This window comes from Rhamphochromis sp. 'chilingali', assembly GCF_963969265.1.
Source record: "Rhamphochromis sp. 'chilingali' genome assembly, chromosome: 19".
In the NCBI taxonomy this organism is placed as follows: domain Eukaryota; kingdom Metazoa; phylum Chordata; class Actinopteri; order Cichliformes; family Cichlidae; genus Rhamphochromis; species Rhamphochromis sp. 'chilingali'.
In genome coordinates this window covers 2,522,557-2,545,834 of record NC_137946.1, presented here as the reverse complement: position 1 = coordinate 2,545,834, position 23,278 = coordinate 2,522,557, and the positions used below count along the sequence as shown (strand labels likewise).

The 23,278-nt window shown below is 43.1% G+C and overlaps 2 protein-coding genes across 2 annotated transcripts; both read left to right on the top strand.

Moving 5' to 3' along the window:
* Positions 1–722: 722 nt before the first annotated feature.
* thap12a (THAP domain containing 12a) lies at positions 723–6,812 on the top strand. Its single transcript, XM_080866473.1, has 5 exons — positions 723–913; positions 1,721–1,838; positions 1,997–2,095; positions 4,540–4,576; positions 4,705–6,812. Exons 1-5 carry the CDS (start codon positions 828–830, stop codon positions 6,519–6,521), a joined length of 2,157 nt encoding a protein of 718 aa, XP_080722599.1. The 5' UTR covers positions 723–827; the 3' UTR covers positions 6,522–6,812.
* A 1,204-nt stretch (positions 6,813–8,016) lies between these two features.
* On the top strand, positions 8,017–21,271 carry LOC308386606 (uncharacterized protein). Its single transcript, XM_080866263.1, has 11 exons — positions 8,017–8,393; positions 10,098–10,218; positions 10,847–10,954; positions 11,056–11,092; positions 11,200–13,004; positions 13,106–13,136; positions 14,952–16,720; positions 16,809–16,857; positions 16,950–18,748; positions 18,950–18,986; positions 19,107–21,271. The coding sequence occupies exons 1-11, from the start codon at positions 8,299–8,301 to the stop codon at positions 20,639–20,641; spliced, it is 7,386 nt and encodes a 2,461-aa protein (XP_080722389.1). The 5' UTR covers positions 8,017–8,298; the 3' UTR covers positions 20,642–21,271.
* The last annotated feature ends 2,007 nt before the right edge of the window (positions 21,272–23,278 follow it).

Genomic DNA, 23,278 nt, shown 5'->3' with positions numbered 1-23,278 from the left:
GCCCTTAAAAAAAGAAGTCGAGACAGTTAAACACCAGCTGTCAGGAAATAGAGTTGGAACAAACGAATACACGAGAGTGTGACTTATGAAAGCCTCTACTGTATTAAGCGGTGCTTTTATGTCAGTCTTCACAAGCCTTTAACTTTGTTTTCTGCACAAGTACATAAAAGCTAATTATCTTTTTAAAATAAGCATAACAGTCAATGACTGTGTGTGATATATTAATATTACGGATCCCACGCCTCAGCACAAACACAAGATACATTTGGGATTATGCCTCGGCATGTTTTCAGAGTTTGAAAAGACCGCTGAGGATTATGGGACAGAAAAGAAACGCGCGCTCATTTGATGCACGTTATTTTCCAAGTCAAGCTACTCAATAACAGCCTTCAGAATAAAGTCGTATGAGCACATAATGGCATATATTGCATACCGAGGCGGCAATTTATAATTTTATCCATGCATTTGTTATTTGTTTGCTTATATGTGTCGCGTTCTAGGCATTTTCATTAGGTCTATTTAAATTCATAAACCTTTTTTGTGCGTAAGCTAGAAATATAGAGTAGTTTTTAAAAAAGCCTTGAAAACTGTAAAGAAGTACAGTAGTTTTTGAGTTGATAAGGAACAAAAATCTTTTTCTTAAAAATACTAAAAGTATTTTATAAAATTATATAAAATTATTACCCAGTTAGCCCAAAGTATTTTATTTTGAAAGCACAACTCGGAAGCTCTTTTAAGCTTCCGCTATTGACGTTAGCAGTTCTTTTGCTACCCTCTGAAAATAAAACGATTTTTATAAAAAGGGTTTCTTTCGTAAAATATATAGAATGCAAAATCACTGCGCTGTGCCGAACTGTCCCAGTGGCAAATCTGACCCTCAGCCCCTCTTCCGGTTCCCGAATGATGCAGAAAGGTAACTGATGTTAGCATCGCAAACAGTAACCCCAAGCTAGCAAGAAGTGAGACTTTGTTATAGAGGAAACTATGGCACGCTTTTTGCAACCTTTGCATTTAACTGTTTAGTACCGTTTTTATTCAAAAGCATTTGGTAGTAAAAATGTTCGTAGGTTTGCTTTTTTGCATATTGCTAAGCACATCTGGAAGATCACGGTTTGTCATAACAGTTTGGTAAAAGCAGTGTTACAAGATTTAAGCAGGGTAGGAAATAAAGTTTTAAAAATGTAAATATCAACGAGTCAATGGCAGTTAGGTGTTCAAACTCACCGGCCAATCCTTGTAAAACTTTAATTAGTGTCTGAATTCTACCAGCAGCTTCTATAGTTTGTGAGACATATAGTCTCACAAAGAAGTATCATGTGCAGTATCCTGTGTAGAGCATGTTGGTTCACTTAGTATACAATAAAGAACTAATTGCCGATCTCCTGCATCGTTCCTCGAGAATACACAAAGCTATAACGTTGAATTTGTTACTGGAAGCTTTTGAAAATTGCCTTGTGTGATCTATATGCACTGAAGCTTCTGTGTGCATTCATAGCTTTCATATTCAAAACATTGTAAAAGCATCTCTTGTAAGACAGTCACTATACTTCTAACCCAATCTAGCAATTGTTTCCAAATTCAATAAAAATCTGTTTTTCAACATTGTATATTCAGTCAGTCTCTGTATCATTTTAATATCTGCAAATGTGCAATAAAGGATCTTGTTTAATTAGTATACAGTACTGTTGAAGTTTGTCCACAGTTTGGTTCCTTGTTTCAGGTCCAAGAAGTGGGCTGAAAAATGCCAGAGGCAAGACCTGATTGACAGATCACCAGAGCACCTGTACAGATACTACAGAGTTTGTGGGAAACATTTTGAAACGTCTTTGATTGACAGTGTAAGTACTATTGGTCCAAATTGTCCGTATTACAAGAAACAATGGAGTTTTCAGTCCTTATATAAAATCTGAAAAAATAAATTGGGGTTTCAGTTTATTTTTGTTGTAGTTCAGGTTTTACCTCATTAACGAGGTCATCGTATGTGTTTTGGTTACAGGATGCTCAGAGTACAGTGCTGAAGGATGATTCCATACCAACTGCTTTTGATATGTCAAGCCAACCTCAGAATGGACAGGCGAAGCGCACTAAACCGACGGTGGGTTAAATTAATCAGAAGTGTTCAGGGATTCCCATCAGGGATGCGAATCCCTGATAAAGTCAGACATTTTTAATTATTGATGATCTATTCTGGTTTTGCAGTATACTCAGGCTTTAATGCACCAAAGTTAAAAGAATAAATATACATGAAAATATATTTGATATAGAGCATACCAAAAACTAAACGAGCAAACCATCTTGGTGGATGGGAGGATAAATAGAGGAATATTTGTGACAGAAATGCCTACCAAAAGCAAAATGAGATAAATGCAGTTACATGGGGCACGTGACATTTAGTGTGTGTCAGCACAAAAAGAGAGGAAGAGGAAAAGCAGTCATTCTGTGCTCTCACAAAGTGAGAGAGGCATTTTGTGTTTGCATATAAGGGGTGAAGATAATAGTAGCCGTTGCATGTTATACAAACCAAAAAGAATGAATAACTACTGTATTTTTAACACAACGTGGTTCAAAAGATAGTCAACAGTTCTTGTATGGAGCAATAAGAGTGAGCAATACAGCTCCAAAATTATATCACGATATTTCCATCCTTCTTTTCCACTGAACTACTGTCAGTTATGACAGACTGCCTAATTTGTAATGTGAGTCTACTGACACACGGCCCCAACAGCACCGTTATAGTGCAATAATAAAGACACAGGAGTATATCCAGTGACAAATGTAAGCGTAGGCAGTTTTTTTGCTGCACATTTTAAGTAGAAAATAACTGCGTGACACTTAAACAGTAACTAAAGTAAACGTCTAACTCTTCAGGAGCCTGAACAATATTGTAACACAATAAAACTGGAAAATATTGGGATTAGGATGCTGTATCTTGGGCTGAGCTTTTTAACCAGCTGCTTAAAGCCCTGCATGTCCACCATTTAACTGCAACAGTAGTTTCCATGAGCCTTTTGGTCTTCCTGTCCTATGGAGTGTAACTCTCTTGTGCTCCAGCAGTGCTCGGTGGAGTCATTTGTATATGATGGTGTGTTTTTAAGTAATGTGCTTTGTTTGTAGTGAATGATCAACAGAGGCTGACACGCAGCTCTCAGACATGTCTGCGCTTGTCTCATGGTTGCACAGTATGAAATGTAAACGCATGGCTGTGTTATAGCAATGAAGTCGAAAAATGACTTTTTTTATATCACAAAAAATGTATACCAGCATTACACAAATGAAGACTTTATTCATGTTTAACATTATGTCTTTAAAATTGAGGAAAGATTTTAATATTCATTACAAAGACAGCTGAGAAAGGACACATACCTTTATTCATAATTAAACATCTGGATCTTGTAGTAATAGAATAGAATAGAATTCAACTTTATTGTCATTGCACATGTCACAGGTACAGGGCAACGAAATGCAGTTTGCATCCATCCAGAAGTGCTTTAGCCATGATATAGACATATTACAATATATATTAGCAATAATATAGATATGTAAGTATATTACAGAAATGGGTCTATTATGGTATGTTATAATGTACACGGTATGAAGTATGTTGTGAATATTCTATAACTATAAGTATGTACAGGCTGTAGTGAGTACAAGCTATGAACAGGATATAAATATGAAATAAAAAACTATACAGAAACATGATATCTCATGTTTCTGTATAGTTTTTTATTTCATATTAAAAAAAAAAAGCATCTCATTACAGCATACATCTGTAATGAATTCCGAAAATACAAGAATTTGGTGCAGAACTTTGAATTTCTTTTGAATTTTCTTTAATTCACACAGGTTTGAAATTGGACATATTTGATTAAATAGCAAGTTTCACCTTGACCACATGCCTTTGGTAGTCATTAACAAGCATCTAGGATAGTTCTGGTAGAATATTTGATCACTCTTGGCAGAACTGGTTGGCTTCCTGGCATGGAGCTGTTTTTTACTACTATAGTCCACAAATATTCAGGAGGGTTCAGTTCTGGGCTTTGGGCCTTGCTTTTATCCACGAAGGAAGACATTCTCATGTGTGTCAGGAATCACTGTGCTGTTGATCGTACTCTGTTTAGCCACACCACAGTGCAATATCATCAACACATCAACATGCACACTCTCTTTCCTTTAGTTCACTGGGTTTCTACTGTGAATAGCTTACTCTACTAAAGCTGGGAGACTTCTGTAATATAATTGTGCTGCAAGTGTTTTGTTTCCTTCTTTTTGTTTGGTGTTATCTTCACTAAAGCTAAAAACGTGTCTGAATAACAGGCACTGCTTTTTATTTAGCACAAGCTCCTCAAGCTGGGCAGTCAGTTAAGTACTCTGTTATTCATCTTAGGAAAAGGACACTTTAAAAGAATTATTAAAGGCCTAAAATTACCATAACAATCATGCATGTTTGTAAACTTCTGACCACATGTGTATATTATGATTGTATCTCAGTGGCATTTTAAGTGGTATATATTAACTCTTTTTTTATATCTTTTTTGGTAGACCAAAGACAATGAAATGGAAAGCAAGGGAAGGAAGAGTAAGTAGAAACATCAACACACACACAGATATTTATTAATGAAAAATGGCACTATAAACATCCCACAGGCTCATTTGTTACAGAGGAGTTGTTGAGTTTTCCTTCAAGCGTTTCCTTTTCTTTTTCAGAAATGAAAAAGTCTCAAGCAGCAACAGCTAAGGAAGACATCCCGACGTTATCAGAGGAAGAAGAATACAAAGAGTATCTGAAGTCATTATTTGAAGTCCTTCTCCTGCTGGGAGAGCAAAGCATTCCTCCTATGGGGCCTGCCAATAATAAGGACCAAGGCCTTGGGTCCAGCAGCTTTCAGGCATTGCTAGATAATCGCATCATGTGTGGAGATGAAGTCCTAAAGAAGAGGTACAATGACAACAAGGAGTGCTGCTCCACCGAACAGCTGAATCAGCTGATTGAGGTGTGTGAGAAATTCGTCCGCAGTAAGCTTGTGGAGGAAATTAAACAAAGCAGTTTTTTCTCTTTACTCACTGGTGATCCAGTGAAGATCTCGGGAGAATGGCAGCTCCCTGTCTTTGTTCGCTACGTGGACGAGTCTAACTTTCAGAGGGAAAGGTTTGTCGGATTCTTGAACTTCGAAGGAGATAGAGATATCCTTGCAGAGAAACTGCTGTCTGAAATGACTGACAAATGGGGGTTAGATATGGAAAAGTGTAGAGGACAAGCTCACTCCTGCTCAGGGACGCATTTTAATCAAATAAAAATATTGGCTGCCAAACTAATGGAGATGCATCCGAGGGCTGTGCTCACACTGAGCTCCAGTCAGTCCTTGAACATGTCGCTGGCCAGTGGGATGGCTCAGTCAGGGGTTCAGCTTGTCATGTTTACCTTTAAGAAGATTGAGTCTTTTTTCGGTCAGTCAGCGTTACTGCAGCTGGAGCTCGAGAACGCAATTTCGATTTTCTACCCTGACAACGAGGAGAAAGCCAACGAACTGAAAGAGATCTGTCGCACCGGATGGACCAGAAGAAATGATGCGTTTGAAGTGGCAGTGGATATCCTGGAGGCACTGCTACTCTGTATAGACAGCGTGCATGACAATGAAGATATGAAATGGAGTGATCAAGTCTCACAAAACGCTTTAGAGATTTCAAAAGCACTGACCGACTTTGAGTTCGTGATAGCGTTGGTTGTTCTGAAAAACGTGATGACGCTCACCCAAGCCTTTGGGAAAAATATACAAGGGAACGCAACAGAAACCCATTTAGCTGCAGCCAGTTTAAAAGCTGTGTTGCATTCTCTGAAAGAGGTGTCTGACAACATCGACGTGTATCACGAATTCTGGAACGATGAGGCTCTTACCATAGCTGCAACCATGGAAATTTCAGCGAAGCTTCCTCGGTCGTTCTTGAGGAAGCATCAGGCAGAATGTGGATCCATGCGGCCAGAGAGTTACTACAAGGAACACCTGTCTGTTCCTGTGGTGAATCACACCATCCGAGAAATGAATCGACTCTTCTGTGAAGACCACCTGAAGCTTCTCAGGTGTCTGTCGCTGATCCCTGCTGTCATAGAGCAGCACAAATCCACAGAGCCCGAAGAGGTGAATGTGCAGGCATTTAATAATGACATCCCAAATGCAGGAACCCTTTCTGCAGAGTTGCACTGTTGGTGGGTTAAATGGAACAAAAAGGGGAAAGGTGAGACTTTTCCCTCCAGTCTCCATGAAACACTGCAGCTGGCTGACGTCAAGTTCTTCCCAAACATGCTGGCGGTCTTCAGACTGATCGGTGTCCTGCCTGCCTTGGCTTTAGAGGACAACTGCAACGTGGCATACAGGCGCTTCACAATGTACATGGAGAGCACGCCTGACAGATTTAAGTCCAAAAGCCTTGCTCTTTTGAACATTAACTATGATGTTAGGTTTGATCTGGATTCATTGGCTGATACCTACGTGAAGACATACCTTGAGGTGCAGCAGGAGTCGTAGTCGGGAATCACGCTCAGCGGAGCAGAGACAGGTGTTAGATACTTCCTAACACATACAAGCGTCGCTGTGCTGGCTCCAGAAACTGAAGAAAAAATGACAAGTTCACCATCTTGTTTTGCCGATGACGGCCCTCCCTTTACAGGAAAACGGCCTCCTGTGCTGCAGCGTGGCTGCTTGGTGAACGTTGAGTGCAGCCCTGAACGCTGTTCAGGTTTTGTTTTTGTTTTCTTACACAGGTTTCCATAATTTGGATGCATTTTCTTTGTTAAAAAAAATAAAGCCATAAAATTATTCAGACGAGTGATTTCTTGCTTGAACATATCCCCTTTTACTGTGGACATTTAAAACAGCAGAAGAAGAATTTTGGCATAGTTCTTTATCGCCTTCTTCTAAATAAACCCAGTGTTCACTCCATAATAATTTAACATCAGTGACTCTTTTATGGGCGGATAGGTTAACTGGAAAATCCAAATAGGCACTAGGTGTGAATGTGCGAGTGAGTGTGAATGATTGTCTGTCCCTGTGTGTTGGCCCTGCGACAGACTGGCGACCTGTCCAGGGTGTACCCCGCCTCTCGCCCTATGACAGCTGGGTTAGGCTCCAGCACCCCCCGCGACCCTGAAAAGGATAAGCGGAAGCGAATGGATGGATGGATGGACTCTTTTATAGCCAAACAACTTGCTGGAGTGCCTGTAGAATTGTATATATAACCTAAAAGAAGACAATTAGGTCAATTACATGCTATGTTCATTGTAAATATTACTTATAAGGGTAAAAAGCCAGTAAAGTATACTTAAGGTGAGCCATAGTCATCAAACCTGCTGCTGTGTCCTCAGAAGTCTGGACTCTTGAGTGTACTTGCCAAAGAGGAACTAGCGAGCATGCAAGGACAAACTCTGCACTTTAAACTGACAAACGCCGACTGAAAAAAAACAACTCCCGGCCAATTCAAAGGCTGATTACTTTGATGGCTAAGGTCGAAGGATAGAATTAATTCATGATGCAGCACAGAAACAATTGAGTAATTAAAAATGTAAATTATTAGATATGTCAAATTTGTATTAATTCTTATTTTGGAAAACTATTCATAAATGATTTATTTCCACATTTTATTTAATGAATTGTCTGGCGTTTCACAGACAGGAGGTATTTCACTGAAATGAAAGAAACAATCAAATGTGCTCAAAGAAAAGGAAGCGCCAAGTCAAATTCAAAGAGTGTTCAGTTAGAACAAGAAAAGTACGACACCTGTGCTTGATGTTTGTGTAATGCCATTTTATTGAACTGTACCAGTAGCTGATGCATACGGAGGATTTTAACGACGCCATGCCAAAAGTTGTGAATTTAAACCTCGTTTATTTGTATATCCCAACAAAACAAACCTTACTTTTATTTAATTCCTGCGCGCATTTTCAGGCTACATCAGAATAGGGAGTAAGTCATCTTGACAATAAGGCTCTTTGGTCATGGTATTCTGCCCTCTGCTGGTGAATATTTTTATTGCAGCACTCAGTTCCTGGTTGATGGGATAACACGCTTTTGGCGACTTTGGCTCAGCACGCAGCATCAACTTTTGAAAGCATGGAATTAGTAGGTTCTTAGTCTGGCAAAGAGGCAATAAGCGAGAATAACAGTGAAAGTCAACTGTGTTGGTTGCAGGTTTTGCCCAAGGCATGACTCTGTAGACTGTCCTACAGGTTTGCTCACAGTAGGCTTGCCAGCTTGCAACCGCCAGCTAAGCTAGCTAACTTGCTTGCTAGCTTCATTGCAATCCAAAATGACTGACTGCTGCGCCGCAGCGAACTGTGATTACCAGCAGCGGGGATCCGAAAAGACCACTCCACTTTTTAGCTTTCCATTGGATCCGGAGCGGTAAGACTTATGCTTATTTCATTGAGATGCAGCTAGAGAAACGAGTCGCTGAGCATGCAGAATAAATGTGTTGGCTACACTGCACTGGCGTTAGCACTGGCGTTAGCCTAACATCATGTTGGCTAATAGTGACACAACTCGGTGGAAAATGGCGCAGACTTAACGTTACTCCTGAAAGAAAAGTCCGTGTGAAATAACACTCCGGTCACTCGTTCAGCCTCAGAAACGGACACCGACGTGAAAAACGGCCTTTTGGGAATTTCCTTTAAGTTCAGTCATTTCACACACGCTGAGAAGCCTTAGTTAAAAACTTTTTTTTGTGCTCTATTTAAATCACCATCAGTGCACAGCACTTACCATCCCAGCGGTGCGGCAATATGAGAATGACTCGCGTTAGCTTAGCACAATTAAAACACCTGTAATTAATAATGCTTTTGGTGGTGTTTTGGTTGTTGCTCACAAAGCTGCGCAGTTCCATAGTAATTTTCCATCGCAGGTCATTGTGTAGCGTATAAATATTACAATATTTAAGCAGTGTCCACGTGATCGCCCTGTGAATTAATAGTTATCTCGTCCGTCCTTTTAGCTTTTTGTTGTCGTGAATCATAACTGGCTCTGTTGACCGACTTACAAATAAATTCGAGAATTAATAAGGACTGTGGCTGAGTGACAGATGCACGCTAGCTGACTGAATCAAGGTACAGTGTCTGTGGACAGGAAGTCCTCCATGCCAGAGGAAATACTGCCTACTAGCAGATCATGAGGTCTAAGACATATTTAAAGGAGTTTGCCTTCAGCTTTGGCTTAAGTGTAAATAAGCGCCCATCTGATGTCAAAACAGCTAATAATGCACTACTAAAGCAATTTAGTAGAGATGAATAATAATAAGGCTGTGTCAGAGGGAAACGAGCGCATGTGAATCAGCCACGGCAGTCATTCACACTTAATTCATTTAATTTGTTCCAGTAGTGCCAAAGAATAAAACTGCATTGGCTGTAAGTTTCAGTGTTCATAAAAACACAAGCAGTGCAGTCATAGTTCTGCTTCACAGTGAACAGCGTTGAAGTGAAAGTAAACAGGAGCTGCTTAGGCCAGGTGATCTGAACTGTGCCACATCTACAAGGTGGACCCCAGTTTATTTGTGATCACCTAGCAGCTAGGTGAGCCTGAGCATAGCACGGGAACAGCGCCCAAACACTACACTCCAAATGCTCTTCAGCAGCTGCTGTCCTGCGTCAAGTAATTCATTAATCTATGCGACGTGTGTGTGTGTGTGTGTGTGTGTGTGTGTGTGTGTGTGTGTGTGTGTGTGTGTGTGTGTGCCACTGCTTCCAGAAATGGCCTCAGTTAAACCACAATGCATAAAATCATGAACCTCATTGTGCCCCTTAAGAGAGCTTTCCAAATACGTGTGTGTGTGTGTGTGTGTGAGAGAGAGAGGCGGGTTTGGGCGCTGTGACAAACTGTTCATTATGCTCACTGTGAGTGAAGTTCATCAGGGGAGTTGGGTGGGTGACGGCCGTGCTTGGATACAGCGCATAATTAAGTACATCCTAAGACATTTCAATGCTTTGAGAACCCAAATGATGTTTGGGGGCTTTTATGGGTTTTTTGTTTCTGCTCGGTGTTTCGCTGGTGTCCGTTTTACTCTGTATTTGTTTGTGCCTCCAACAACTGACACCTTTGTCCTCTTGTGTTTTGCAGCTGCAACCAATGGTTGGAGAACTGTCTTCGTCCAGATTTGGCTTCAGAACCTCCTGAACAGCTGCATAAGCTTTACAGACTTTGTGCAAAGCACTTTGAGCCGTCTATGATCTCTCACCAGGTGAGAAGCGGGTCTGCTGCTCATTGCTCTCAGTTAAGATCAACGAACTAAACAAAAGGCTCTTTTGCAGTAACACCTACTCGGTTTTTAGACTTTTCCATTAGGTGGTAGAACCTGGTACCGGGTACTGTTTTAGTACCTACACAGCCGGGGTTCCAAGCAAGCAGAGGTTTTTGTGCCACCGACAGAATCCAGAGGGATTGTAAGGATGTAGTATGCAAATGATGTCACAGGGCTTTCAGCCCCACCCACACTGAGGTGACACTCGGTGTGGGGCGAGTAGGTGCTAGTAGAGAATTCCAGTTCATTAGGTACACGTGGGCAGCCTGATATCATACAACAGGAGATTAAAAATCCCCATGTTTGTGCAGCTTATTGATGTCAAACACAAGTGCTTTTTTGCAAGCACATCTGTGCAATCAGCATAATGCAACTTAATAAAACTATAAAAGATTCTTCAGTTTTATCAACACCACTCAAACTATAAGTGCAAAAATCTGCTTTGTTTACAAATGTCAGATCATTTTGATTTCTTTGTTATAATCCCCTGTATTGACATTTTGATAGTAGAGAAATGCATCAGTGTGATGCTTCATATTTTTGTTTGTGTGCATGTTTGTTTTGTCAGAGTTCATCCAGTTGTGTGTTAAAGGAAGATGCTGTTCCAACAATATTTGACGTCACAAGGCCTGCGAACAATCAGTCGACCTACAGCAGGAAGCGAGCCAGAGATCCTGTAAGTGTCTGTCCAGGTCTTTGAATTGCTCTTGTTGGAATGTTTTTTAAATCAAACATTAACATCCTAAAAATGTTTAATTATCCATTTCACCAAACTAGTCAGAAGAGGATGATACTGCTGTGAAAAAGACAAAAGGTACAGTAACTGCTTCGATTCATTTTTTCGTGTATTTTAACGAATGTGCTCGTGTTGTAAACGCTGACGGACTGTTTTTGAAATCAGTATGTCTTCTCATGCTTAAGAAAACACAGCCGCAGAAGTAACGGAGGAGACGAAAGAAGAGAGCGGATGTGGAGAGAACAGCGCAGCAAGTGAACTGCAAAAAGAAAACCAAACCCAAGAGGATGCAGCCACCTCCAAAGCAAAAGAGACTCTGAAAGTCTACTTTAAGGAAATCCTGGCATTGACGGGATTCAGCATCAACGGTGCAAACATCAATGCCGACGAGCCGATCGGAGGCGCGAGGGGTCAGCGGGCGCTCAGTCAGGTCTGTTTGGAAAAGATCGACAAGAAAGAGATCCTGCAGTTCAGCGAAGGTCTGATGCGAGAGGAGATCCAGAACAGCCTCAGGCTGGCAAGGTTCTTCTCCATTCTGCTTCAGGATGTGACCAAGATAGAAGGAAAGGAGCAGATCCCGGTGTTCATCAGGTCCGTCACAGTAGCTGGGTTTCCACAAAAGCACCTCGTCGGGTTCTTGCCGTGCGACATGGATGGAGAGAATCTGTTTTACATGCTCCTGTCTGAGCTGCGAAACAAGTGGGGGCTCAGAATGGAGCACTGCAGAGGACTCACTTATCTCGTTACAGGTAGCATGTGTCAGAAAATGCGAGATCTCACTTGCCGAATTCTGCAGGAGTTTCCACAAGTCGTGCTGTCGCCAAGCGACCCGTACGCTTTCAACATATGGATCATTCGCTGCATGCCCGTGCCCTCCATCCAGACGGTTGCAGACACTGTAGAGGAAGTGGCCTCGTTACTCAGGAGAACACCAGAGCTGTGCAAGCGACTGGAGGGAAAGATCCAGATGACATACGGGCACATAAAAGGGGAAGTGGACAGGATCAAGGCAGCTATTAGTGGGAACTGGGAATACGGCACTGATGGCTTCCAGACCATGCTAGATATTCTTGAGCCATTCCTGAACTGCATCAATGAGATCATTTCAAAGGTAGATGAAGACACTGCTGAGCAGATGGCCAAGCTCAAGCCCATTTTGAAGAATTTCAATTTCATTATGACACTCGTTGTTCTGAAGAACACCCTCTGCTGTGTGAGCATACTCAACTCAAGTCTCAGGGGAATAATTAGCATCAGCAGTACTTTGCAGTACACAATTTCCAATGCCTTAAAGTTGGTAAGCAAATACCAACAAGAGCTTGCAATATTCCACAGGAAGTGGTTTTCAGACGCAGTCGGTCGAGCGAAGAAGCTGGGAGTGGAGGTCACCAAACCGGAGATGGCTCAAGGGGACGCCACCGAGACGCCGCTGGAAGACTTTTACAGAGAAACTCTGAGCCGGCCCATCTTGCAGTACCTCGTCGCAGAGGTGAAGAGAGTGTTCAGCACAGAGATGGTGAGGATTCTCAGATGGCTCTCGTTGGTGCCGTCTTACATGGCCGACCATAATTTCAGCATCCGCAGGGATAAAGTAGCAGACGCCAACTTGAACAACCTCGCGCGGCCCGACACGTTCTACGAAGAGCTCGGCTGCTGGGAAGTGAAGTGGAGGCACGCGAGCAAGCGCAGGATTCTTCCAACCACGGTCTTTGCTACCCTCAAGATTCCAGATATCGGATTTTACCCGAACGTGCAGAGCTTGCTGAGGGTCTTGGGAACTGTTCCCTGCGTAAACGCGGAGGCAGACGTGTATGGTCAATACCACATGGTGCTGGAGCGCTGCCACTCGTACCTGAGAGCCACGCCAGATGATCAAAGACAGTGCAGCATGGCGTACGTCTACGTTAACCAGGACGTGCACTTCAGTGTTGAACAAATGGTGGATTCGTATGTCCAGAAGCACCCAGACATCCTACTGATGCTGAAAATGGTGAGTTGATAAGCTGAGCAAATTTCATATCTGACTTTAATCAGTGGTGATCGTTTATTTATCCTGACATGACGTCACATTGGTGCCTGTTTGTGTTACAGGATGATGATACAAAAGAGAAGCCTCCACAAGGTGAGATTATGAAAAAGCAAATCATGAAATAATTTTCTGCTTGTTGTTCACACATTATTTATCAGCCATTGAATATAGTTAAATGCAGCTGTATATAGGAAAAGTGCTCATTGTGCACAATGTAAGTAAGTAAGTGGTCCTGTAACAGAAGTCAACTAAACAGAACTTTATTCACAACAAAATACGGTCAGCATGGTTGGCCTCTGCACTTGAACCAGCTCCATGCTCGGCCTCCTCCAAGAAACTACTGCAACGTACACGAGTCACTGACTCAACAATGTAAGCCAAATATGCACACCATCATTTAGAGAAGCGGTCCCTAACCACCGGGTCACGGACCGGTACCGGGCTGCGAGAGTTGTGGCTCAGGTGTGAAATTTATGGTTTTCAGGGTTTTTATCATTAACTCGCTTTCCCTGGGTCTTTTCCCCTGGTGTAGTTGTCTTATTTAAGAAATATTTACACGTTACCATAGCGTCCAGAGAGCATTAAGGGGCAGAGAGGAGGACGTTACTCTCAGTGTTGTTGGTGCATTTCAGGAGGGCGCTGCTAATAAAGTTACACAATTACACACTGAATTCGCATTTATTATTATATTTACAAAATACCTGCGTTTTTGTCTTGTTGTATCATTTTATTTTGTTGTATTTATCCGCGACACCTTAAAGGCCGGTCCGTGAAAATATTGACCGACATTAAACTGGTCCGTAGCACAAAGAAAGGTTGCTGGTTTAGAGTATAGAGTAATCTCATTATGTAATAAAACAAATTAACCACATTAAATCAACTGTTTGCTATTTAACTTTGGTGACTCCAAATAGGCCTGTTCGATATGATGATATGTATCTGATGACGATATAAAAACATCGTTTCATATCACGCTATCGCTTGTTTCATGGTGTCACAAAATAAACTATTTATGGCAATATTTTATCGTTTTGATGGTCACTGCAGCAGCTATATTAATTTCTTAAAGTTCTCTCTTTCTCTTATATTTAAAATAACCACACTACGGACGGACAAGCGACTGTTTTTATGTGTTGTCGTTAGCAACAACGACGATAAACCCAGCGTGTGGCTCTGCCGTCCCCTTGTTTATTTTCCACATAAACCTTTCACAATAAAGCTGAAGATCCTGTTGAGTCTTTTCAAAATAAACTAAAATGATGACAAACGGAAAAACCAGTCAAAACAAACCAGGACCTTATTCCTAAACGAGGGGCTGCCTCTGTAGCACGGACATGGGTTGGTTATGAAAAGTCTGACACGGACCAGAAAACTGTACTCTGCAAATTATGCAGGAAGCCGGCCCCCACCTCAGACTCAAACACAGCAAACCTCTTCAACCACCTATGCAGGAATCACGTGAAAGAGTGTGGAGAGAGTTTACGGACGAGAAGCAAAAAAAAGAGCCGTCAGGTGCTCCAGATAACCTCAGACTCAAACGTTAGAGCACGCTTTTTCCCCGCAGCACGCCGTGTAATAAAGACTCACAAAGAAAATGGCTGTTAAAACTATGCTTTTTCAGGCATAAGTTTGTATGCTCGACGCCAGGTACATGACGCCCAGCTGAAAACACTTCATGCAAGTCGAGTGTAAAAAAAAAAAAAAATTAAAATTTTTGTGATTATTTATCGTCGCTGGGACGATAAATGTCTTATATCAGGATGTAAAAAATTAGGTCATATCGCACAGCCCTAACTCCAAACTAACTCAATGAGGTTGAAGTGTAAAACTTTACTCCGATTACATTCATTTATATTTCAAATTCAAATTTTCAAAATCAAATCAGAAACATTGTTCCTGTTTTTTCAGTGACTTCCTTTGGAAACCACGCAGAGAAGGACACTGAGGAAGAACTGCAGCTCATAAACCTGGAGATGGATCCAGACAGGCTTGTGGAGATGAAATGTGCAGAAACCGACAGAGAAGCTCTGAAGTCGGCGCTACAGGCTGCAGTGACCTCTGCATACAGCAGCCAAAGCAGGCTCCACGGTGACGCCTGTCCTCCTCAGGATGGAGAAGTCGAGTACGTGACCAAGTCTGAAATGAAAGAAGTTCTCAGTGTGTGCGAGAACGTTGTCAGGGAGGGAATCATCATGGAGGTGGGGAGCTCGTTCTTTTCCTTGTTTATTGACCGCGTTGTGAAGCTGGGCGAGAGAGACTATCTTCCGCTCTTTCTGCGGTTTGTGGACAGTTTCGATGTCATGCGCTTAGAGCTGATGGGATTCCTCGAGGCGGATCTGGAATGCGATGTCATGGTACAGCGTCTTATGGGAATAGTCACCGTGGAGTGGCATCTCGATTTGAAAAATTGCAGAGGTCAAGCGTACCTGGGCTCTGGTGATGTTTCCTACAAGCTGAAAGCCTTTGCTTGCAAAGTGCAAGAGAAGTATCCTCTGGCTATAAGCACACACTGCTCCTGCTATTCTTTCAACACGTGGTGGTCAAAATCTATCCCAGTGCCTGCTGTTAAAAGAGCCCTGGATACATTTGAAGAGGTGTTGATGTTTTTTGGCAGTAGCGTTGCTCTAGAAAAGCAGCTCGACCACGTGATAGACTTTGGTCTCAGAGAGAGCTACGAAAAAGTCCAGGAGTTGCAGGGCAAGTTCTGTTCCTGTTGGCAAGAGAAGCACGACTCTTACGAGGTGTTTGTGCAGATGCTGGAGCCTCTGGTCGAATGTCTGGAGAAAGTCAAAAACAACCCACAGAGATGGAAAGCGTCTGTATCGGAACTAGCTGGAGCACTTCTCCACAAGGTCATGGAGTTTGATTTCATCATCGCCATGGTGGTGCTGAAGAACGCGTCCTCTTTTACCAGAGAGCTGAGTGCTGGTATCCAGAAGGACCAGTTCACTGCTGCATCCCAGCTTTGTCAGATCAGCGGTATTGTGGCCACTCTGAACCGAGTGAAAACAAACATGAAGGTGTTTCACCAGAACTGGTTCGACGAGGCCTGTGCGATGGCACAGAGTCTGAGAGTGCAGATTGAAGTGCCTGAGAACTCTTTACCACGGGACAGCATGATAAAGCCGGTCGGTTATTATAAAGATGGCCTAAGCGTGCCACTGGTAGACAACCTGATCAATACTGTGAAGGATCATTTCTCAGAAGACCACAAAGAAGCTCTGAACTTCCTGTCCCTGGTCCCGTGCTCGGTCACAGTGAGTTACGTGTTTGAGAGCTTGAAATCAAAGCCGCCCCTCTACAGCAGCGATCTGCCCGACGCTGACAACTTCTTCACCGAGCTGTGCTGTTGGAGAGTGACGTGGAAGACCAAAGTGGCGTCCGTGACCATCCCGAGCTCCATATTTCACACGTTACGCCTGTCGCTCATGCAGTACTTTGGGAACATCAACACACTGCTGAGGATTATGTCGGTGCTGCCCAGCACAGCGCTGGAGGACTGCGGCGTTGTAATGCGCCACAAGAAGTTCCAAGAGTACCTGAGGGATACGAATCCCAAAGATAGGTCGCCGTGCTTGGCTCTGCTGCAGGTGGGCACGGACTTCAGCAGAGACTTGGACCGCATGGTGACCCAGTGTTTGAAGGTTACGCCACAAGCCTTGGAGGGTATCTGTCTGGTATGTGCTTCTGTTTTTTTAATAGAGTTTGTTTTATTTTGGGTTTCTTTAATGAACACTGGAATAATATACCTCGGTATTCTTACAGGATAAGGAATCCAAGAGCTTCAACAAGAACACTGAAAATAATATGGAAGGTACGGTTGCTGTGAGACATTATGGGGTTTTTTTGCCATGTTTCTAATACTTGTCAAAGTCACTGTGTTGTTGTTTTTTTCTCGTTTATTAGTTGAATACATAAAGGTGGAGGCTGAGGAGCTCCAAATCCCCCAATCTCCAGACAAGATGGAGGAGCCCGAGCTGAAACTGGCAGATGAGAATGGGAGCAAAGGTGATAATCGTCAGAGTCTGGCAACACTTTTCCGGCTGGCTGCACTACTGGGGAAAAAGAATAGCACTCTTTGTGAGCTCTCAGAAGAAGACCAAGAACTTTTTGTCCAGGAATTAAGGATGTGTCACTGGTTTGGATGTGAGGGAAAAAACACATCTTCTATAGGCAGTGACGAAATGGTGAAGCTCCTCATGAATGGAATCAGAGACGTCATACTGAAAGAAATACAGGAGTCTCCTTTCTTCTCGCTCATCACAGACAAGGCTGTTAAAATTGGTGACAAGACCCATCTACCTGTTTTTGTGAGGTACGTTGGAGAGTCGGCTCCAAAAGTCGAGCTCCTGGGCTTTCTGCCGTTCGATGAAAACTGCCATGTTGATAGACAAGCGAACAACCTTGCAAAGATTCTCACGGAAGACTGGAGCTTGCCTATGTCGCAGTGCCGGGGGCAGGCATTCATGCAGCTGGGCCCAGGTTATCAAAGCTTGAAGAAAATGTCTTTGGAATTCCTCAGGAGCTACCCGCTTTGTGTTGTGACACCCAGTGAGTCTTGTGGCCTTGCCCATTGGCTGGCGAGAAGTGTGCCTTGCTCATCGGTTGCAAAAATGCTGGATGTTACAGAAGACCTGCTGCTGTTCTTTGACGAGTCTCCGAGTTTGGAAAGACAGTTGGCACAGGCTATCGACGGGCTTTTAAATATGCCGAGGGAGGCCCTGGAGGAAATTCCAGAAACCTGTTGTTCGAGGTGGAAAAAGAGGGAGGACTTCTTTGACATACTCGCTGACACATTAGAGGGTGTTCTTAGCTGCCTAGACGCTGTGAGCTCTACTGCCACAGGTGCCAAATCAATGCATGCGCAAGTTTTGTCTACTGCTCTGAGAAATATGGATTACATCGTCACCCTTGTAATACTGAAGAACGCGTGCGCTCCTCTTCGTAACTGTAGCACTGTTTTTCGCTGTGGAAACCCTGCTGATATTCTCTGTGAAGTGGAAAAAATCCCCTCCGTCATAGAGATTCTCAACAAAATGTTAGAAAATGTTAGCGCTATGCACTCCACTTGGTTTGAGCAAGCATTCCAGCTGGCGACCAGGGTCGCTCCGGAGCAAGTGTGCTTCTCAGAGGAAGCCAACAGCTATGAATCACCGGAAATATATTACAGAGAAAATCTCAGCATCCCTCTTCTGCAAAGTCTAATTGATGAAATGAAGTACAGCTTCTCAGACAGCCACCTAAAGGCTCTGTCAGTCCTGTCGTTGCTGCCTTCTTGCAATCCACAGCCTGTATTGTCCGAGTCCACATACAAGCCTTTCAGTCTCTACCTTACAGATCTACCCGAGCCCGAAGTTGCCGAACAAGAGCTCAACACCTGGGCAGCCATGTGGAGGGAGAACTACCAAGATGTTGCTCTTCCAACATCCATCGCTGAAACGCTAGTCCACCCCGAGTCCAAGAGCCATCCAACTGTTACCTTACTGCTTAGGCTAGTAGCTGTCCTGCCTAGTGTCAGTATGGAGTGTGATCTGATGAAGACCACCCTGAATTCGATGAGGGACCTGTTGAGAAACACTGTATGCAAAGGAAGCAAAACAGATCATGTGATGCTCCTCTCTCACTGCACAACACTAACGAGGCTGCCAGAGGTCATTGAGAAGTGCGTGGAGGTTGATCCAGAGAGCAGCCCATGCCTGTCCCAGGTAACTTTAATACACTCTTCATTTTGATTAACTAGCTCTGCCGTTAATTCATCCCACCAAGTGTTCAAGTCAAGACTCTTTGCCAGTTTGGAAAAAGCTGCTATTTTATAGCTCAAACGACTAATGCAGCCATAGCTGCATTAGTCAAACAAACAAACTGCAAACAACAAACAACTCACATGGTTGTACATTTATTTTCAGGTAATGGAATTTCTGCAAAAACACAGGCTGGACAGCGGTAAGTGCTTTATTGGCAACAAAATATCGGTAGAGTAGTTCTAACAGACACCAAGAGTAGAAATTTGTGTGTGTGTGTGTGTTAATTAATATTTGAATACATTTGTTATCTTTTAAATAGCCGCCATTGAAAGAAAACCAGCAGCCCCAACAGAGTCAGATGGCTCCAGTGTAGCAGAGAAAGCCAAAGACGGTGAGGTGAAATCCGCCGAGGATGACGTGATACCGGAGATGGTTCCAGGACCGAGAACAGCCGTGTCCTTCTACGAACCCCAGCTACGTGAAGAAATCCTCAAGGAACTCTGGGACTCTCAGTTCTTCACAGTTATAACTGAGCAATCAGTTGCAATTGACGGTGAGCTCTATGTCCCGTTGTGCATCAGGTACTTGAACAAAGAGGACATCCAGTGTGAGGAAACGCTGGCCTTTATCCCCTTTAGCGAAGACCCAGCCACCCTTGCGAATGCTATCGAAAACGCCCTGTCGGAGAAGTGGGGGCTCAACATGGAGTACTGTAGAGGTCAGGCCTCGCTGAGTGTTGGTGAAGTGGGAGCTCAGATGAGGGCTGTAAGTTTAGCGATAGCTAAGAAATACCCGCATGCCATTAGAACTGTCAGCTCTGCTTTGTCTCTCAACGTGTGGCTCGCTAGGTCTTGTCCCGCCGAAGAGGCAGCCGATGGAGCGGTTCTCATCGGTAAGCTGTTGCATTGGCTCACAGAAGACGCGAAACGCCAGAACAAGCTGGAAGACGTGATCATTCAAGTGTTCCGGCACGATGAGGGAAAGGGCAACGAGTTGAGGGACAGGCTCATGAAGAACTGGGAGAAGAGTCACGACATGCACGAGGTGATTGTAGATATCCTAGAAGCAATCATGCTGTGCTTGAATGAGCTGAAAGTGGAGGGCAGTACTTCAAACCAGCAACAAGCATCTCAGTTCTTTGACACAATCAGAAACTTTGAGTTCATTCTGTCAACGGTGGTGCAGAAGAACGTCTTGGTTGTTACAAAAAAGCTAAGCCAGTCGCTTCAGGGCAAACCCTTAGATATGTTGCTCGCCGTGAACAACTTGCCTGATGTCAAAGCATCCCTCAGTAAACTGAAGAGTGATCTTGACAGCCATCACAAAGTGTGGTTTGAGGAAGCTGTTGCCCTGGCGTCTAAACTCCACGTTACGATGTTGCATTCAGCGCTCCTCGAGCCGTTGAGCGAGTTTTACAAAGAATCTTTAAGCATGAAAATTGTAGAGCATTCAATAGCAGAAATCGATGACCTCTTTGCAGAAAAGGTGTTGGATACCTTAAGGTGTCTGGAGATTGTGCCTTACGCAATGTCCAAAGTAGAAACCAGCATTCTTAGTGGTCTTGTGTTCCGCCTGTACAAGGAGGACCTGCCAGATCAGGCCTCCCTTCACTCTGAGATGAAGTCATGGAAGGAGAAATGGCTGGATCCTCTGGCAGGCTATCTTCCAACTACTGTGCTCGACACACTCAAGACGTCACACATTAGAAGTTTCAGCAACATTGAAACTCTCCTCCGACTTCAGGTCATCTTACCGTTTTCAAGGAGGGAGAGCAACTTCAGGCAGGGAAGGAGGAGTTTACAGGAGTTTTGTGAACAGGAAAAGAGATCCCTCGCTGAGCTGCATCCTCTGTAGCGGCTAGCACATTTGAGCAGTGAGAGTCAGTGCGATGTCACCCCCTACCATACTGAAGAACTCGACACAGGTGGAGGTCCCAAGATCTGAACTCAATATTGCTGTGTACATTTATCGATCCGAATTCTTTGAGATTCCCTTTGGTTATAATCATGCAATGTCCTATCTTATGCTTTTTTGGTTTGTTTTTATTCTGTAGTTTGTACAGCTGTACTGCCAAGTGGGACCAGTGTCTTGGCAAAAAAATCAAGAAAACAAATGATGCTCCACTGACAGTTATCAATGCTTGTGTGCCTTGATGCAAAACTAATAATTCACCCCACCAAATCATAACACGGATGTTTAAAGACGTCCCATTGGCATTCAAAAATACTTGTTTTTTGGGTTTGTTTTTCATTATCAGAAATGACTATACTGATTTTTGTGTCACTGTTATCAGTTGATTCTAATGATTAAATTGCACCCTTGCATTTTACTGGGCACAAATAGAAATGGTTAGCTCCATCATATCTGTTTCCTGTCTCTTTGCAGGAATGAATTTGCTGTAAACTTATCTTTGAAAGAATGTTTCCTTAATAGGAAAACCTTCATATATATTTGTCAAAAAAGTAATAAAATGCTCCAAAAAGATGCTTTGGGTCTTGGACTTGTGGTTTCCTGTCTTTGTACATGAGGTAAGAACTGCTTTAAGCCTGTTGCCATATCAGTGTGTTAACACAAGATGGCGCAATGGGGCCATCAGAAATACTTGACTGGTATGAAGTGACTGATGAATGCTGGGATGTGTGGGGTTGGTTATAATGTGTATGTTTTCTTCTGAGCCAGGTTTTATAATAACTATGCGTTCTTCCTGAAGCTACTTGATGATACATCCATGATTGCTAAATGCTGGTCAGACTGTTGTATTCAGTGGAGCGTGACTTGCATGATTCACTTACTGATCAACAAGGATGTGGGTTTAAAGGGAGGTTTGTTATTAAGGTCATACAACCACTAAGTTATCTGTGGACAGCAGGTAAATGTGTGTTACACAATTTCTGTTTGTCCTCCAGCTATGAGTAAAAGCACTGCAACGCTCGGCATGTAAGAGACTGCCGGCTACTTTCCGCTAGTGATGCAAATCGGCGCTCTTTGCCTGCATTGTTACAACTACGCTTTGGTTAATGTGTGATGCTTTCAGTGTAGATGCATTGTGTAGGTCTGCTGCAGGGCATTGTCTGACTTTCTTGTCAATTATTTGCTATTAATTCCAACATGGTGAAGAAGCAAAAATTTCAAAAAAAAACCCTGCCGCGCTGGAAATTGGAGAAACAAGGTTATGTAGCTGTTAGCATTTAAGACTTTGTTTGAGCAGTAGGTTAATACTTTCTGTCTGGCTGTTGGAACAATGGCAATATTGTTGCTCCACATTATAAACTAAATTTAAAGTGGCGTTGCACAATATTTTAATTTCCTCTGGGTTATTCCAAGTCTTCCTGGGAACCTGCTTATTTACTGACAGAATCTATACCGACAAACACCAGAGCTTGTTTCAGATCTGATCAGATTTTCAGTTTGTGTTTTGATTTGACTAAATGACTTCTGTGTCTGATTGTTTCTGTGACAAAGTGGCTACATTTCCAGGTTTCGTGACTTATTGAAACACGTTTGCTGACATGAAAAGCTTCTATCATCTAACATTTTTTTAAATAGTCATGTATTCTTCCTATGAGCAGGAACAGCACGTCTCCCTGACAATGGCCCAATTGTCGGTGCCCAGCTCGGTGTGTAAGGAGGCTCTCTGTCCCCTCTCAGCTGCTGATTCTGCCTCTGCTGTGGGCCACCAGCCACAGGGTTTGAGGGCCTCGCTGCAGCAGCACGTATATATGCTGTTTTGCAATAACTCTCCACACTCCCCTGTGAGCTGTACACCTCCTACAAGCTGCGCTTTATTTATTTACATGCTGGATGTGGAGCTGGACGCTGTTACTCTCAGGTGTGGCCCGTACGTTTGAGCATAAAGAGCACATCCTATTGCCATAATTGACCCGTGGACCGGGTTTCCTGCTGGAAGTCAGGGTTCTGCGCTGATGTAAGATCCGTGACACTCTGTAATTATGTCCATACACAGCAAGGATTTAACTGCACTCTGGAGGGAAAGACAGGGGGCTTAAGTGGATTTTATTTCAAGGTTCCCTTTCAGGGAAAATTGGCAGCAGGGGCAAGAATTCAGATCCTTCTTGTACTAAGAGCAAAACTTTTGGTTTGAATTATTCAGATGTCAGCTTATTGATTTTATTTTTCAAGAACACTTCATCTGTACTTGCCATTGTAAAACTATATTGTTTGAGACAGTAAGTAATATGTGGAGGATTGTACTTGAGTGTGCTCCTTTACCAGCAAGTTGTAGAAGACATCCTCTGATCATGAATAATGATTCTATGCTCACAAGCTTCATTTGTGTCTCTGAAGTGACCCGTGTCAGGTCGGCTCGCTTCCTGAACCTGCGCAAAGCGCGACTTGGTGTTTGCCCTGAACCGTTTCCGCAGAGCAACGGGCACACAGCTCGCAATTTCAAATTCTTTTGTATTCCTTGAAGAAGTTGGCTTTGATCATTTATAAGGATGCTCTGGTGCTCTCACGCCTCCATCAACCACA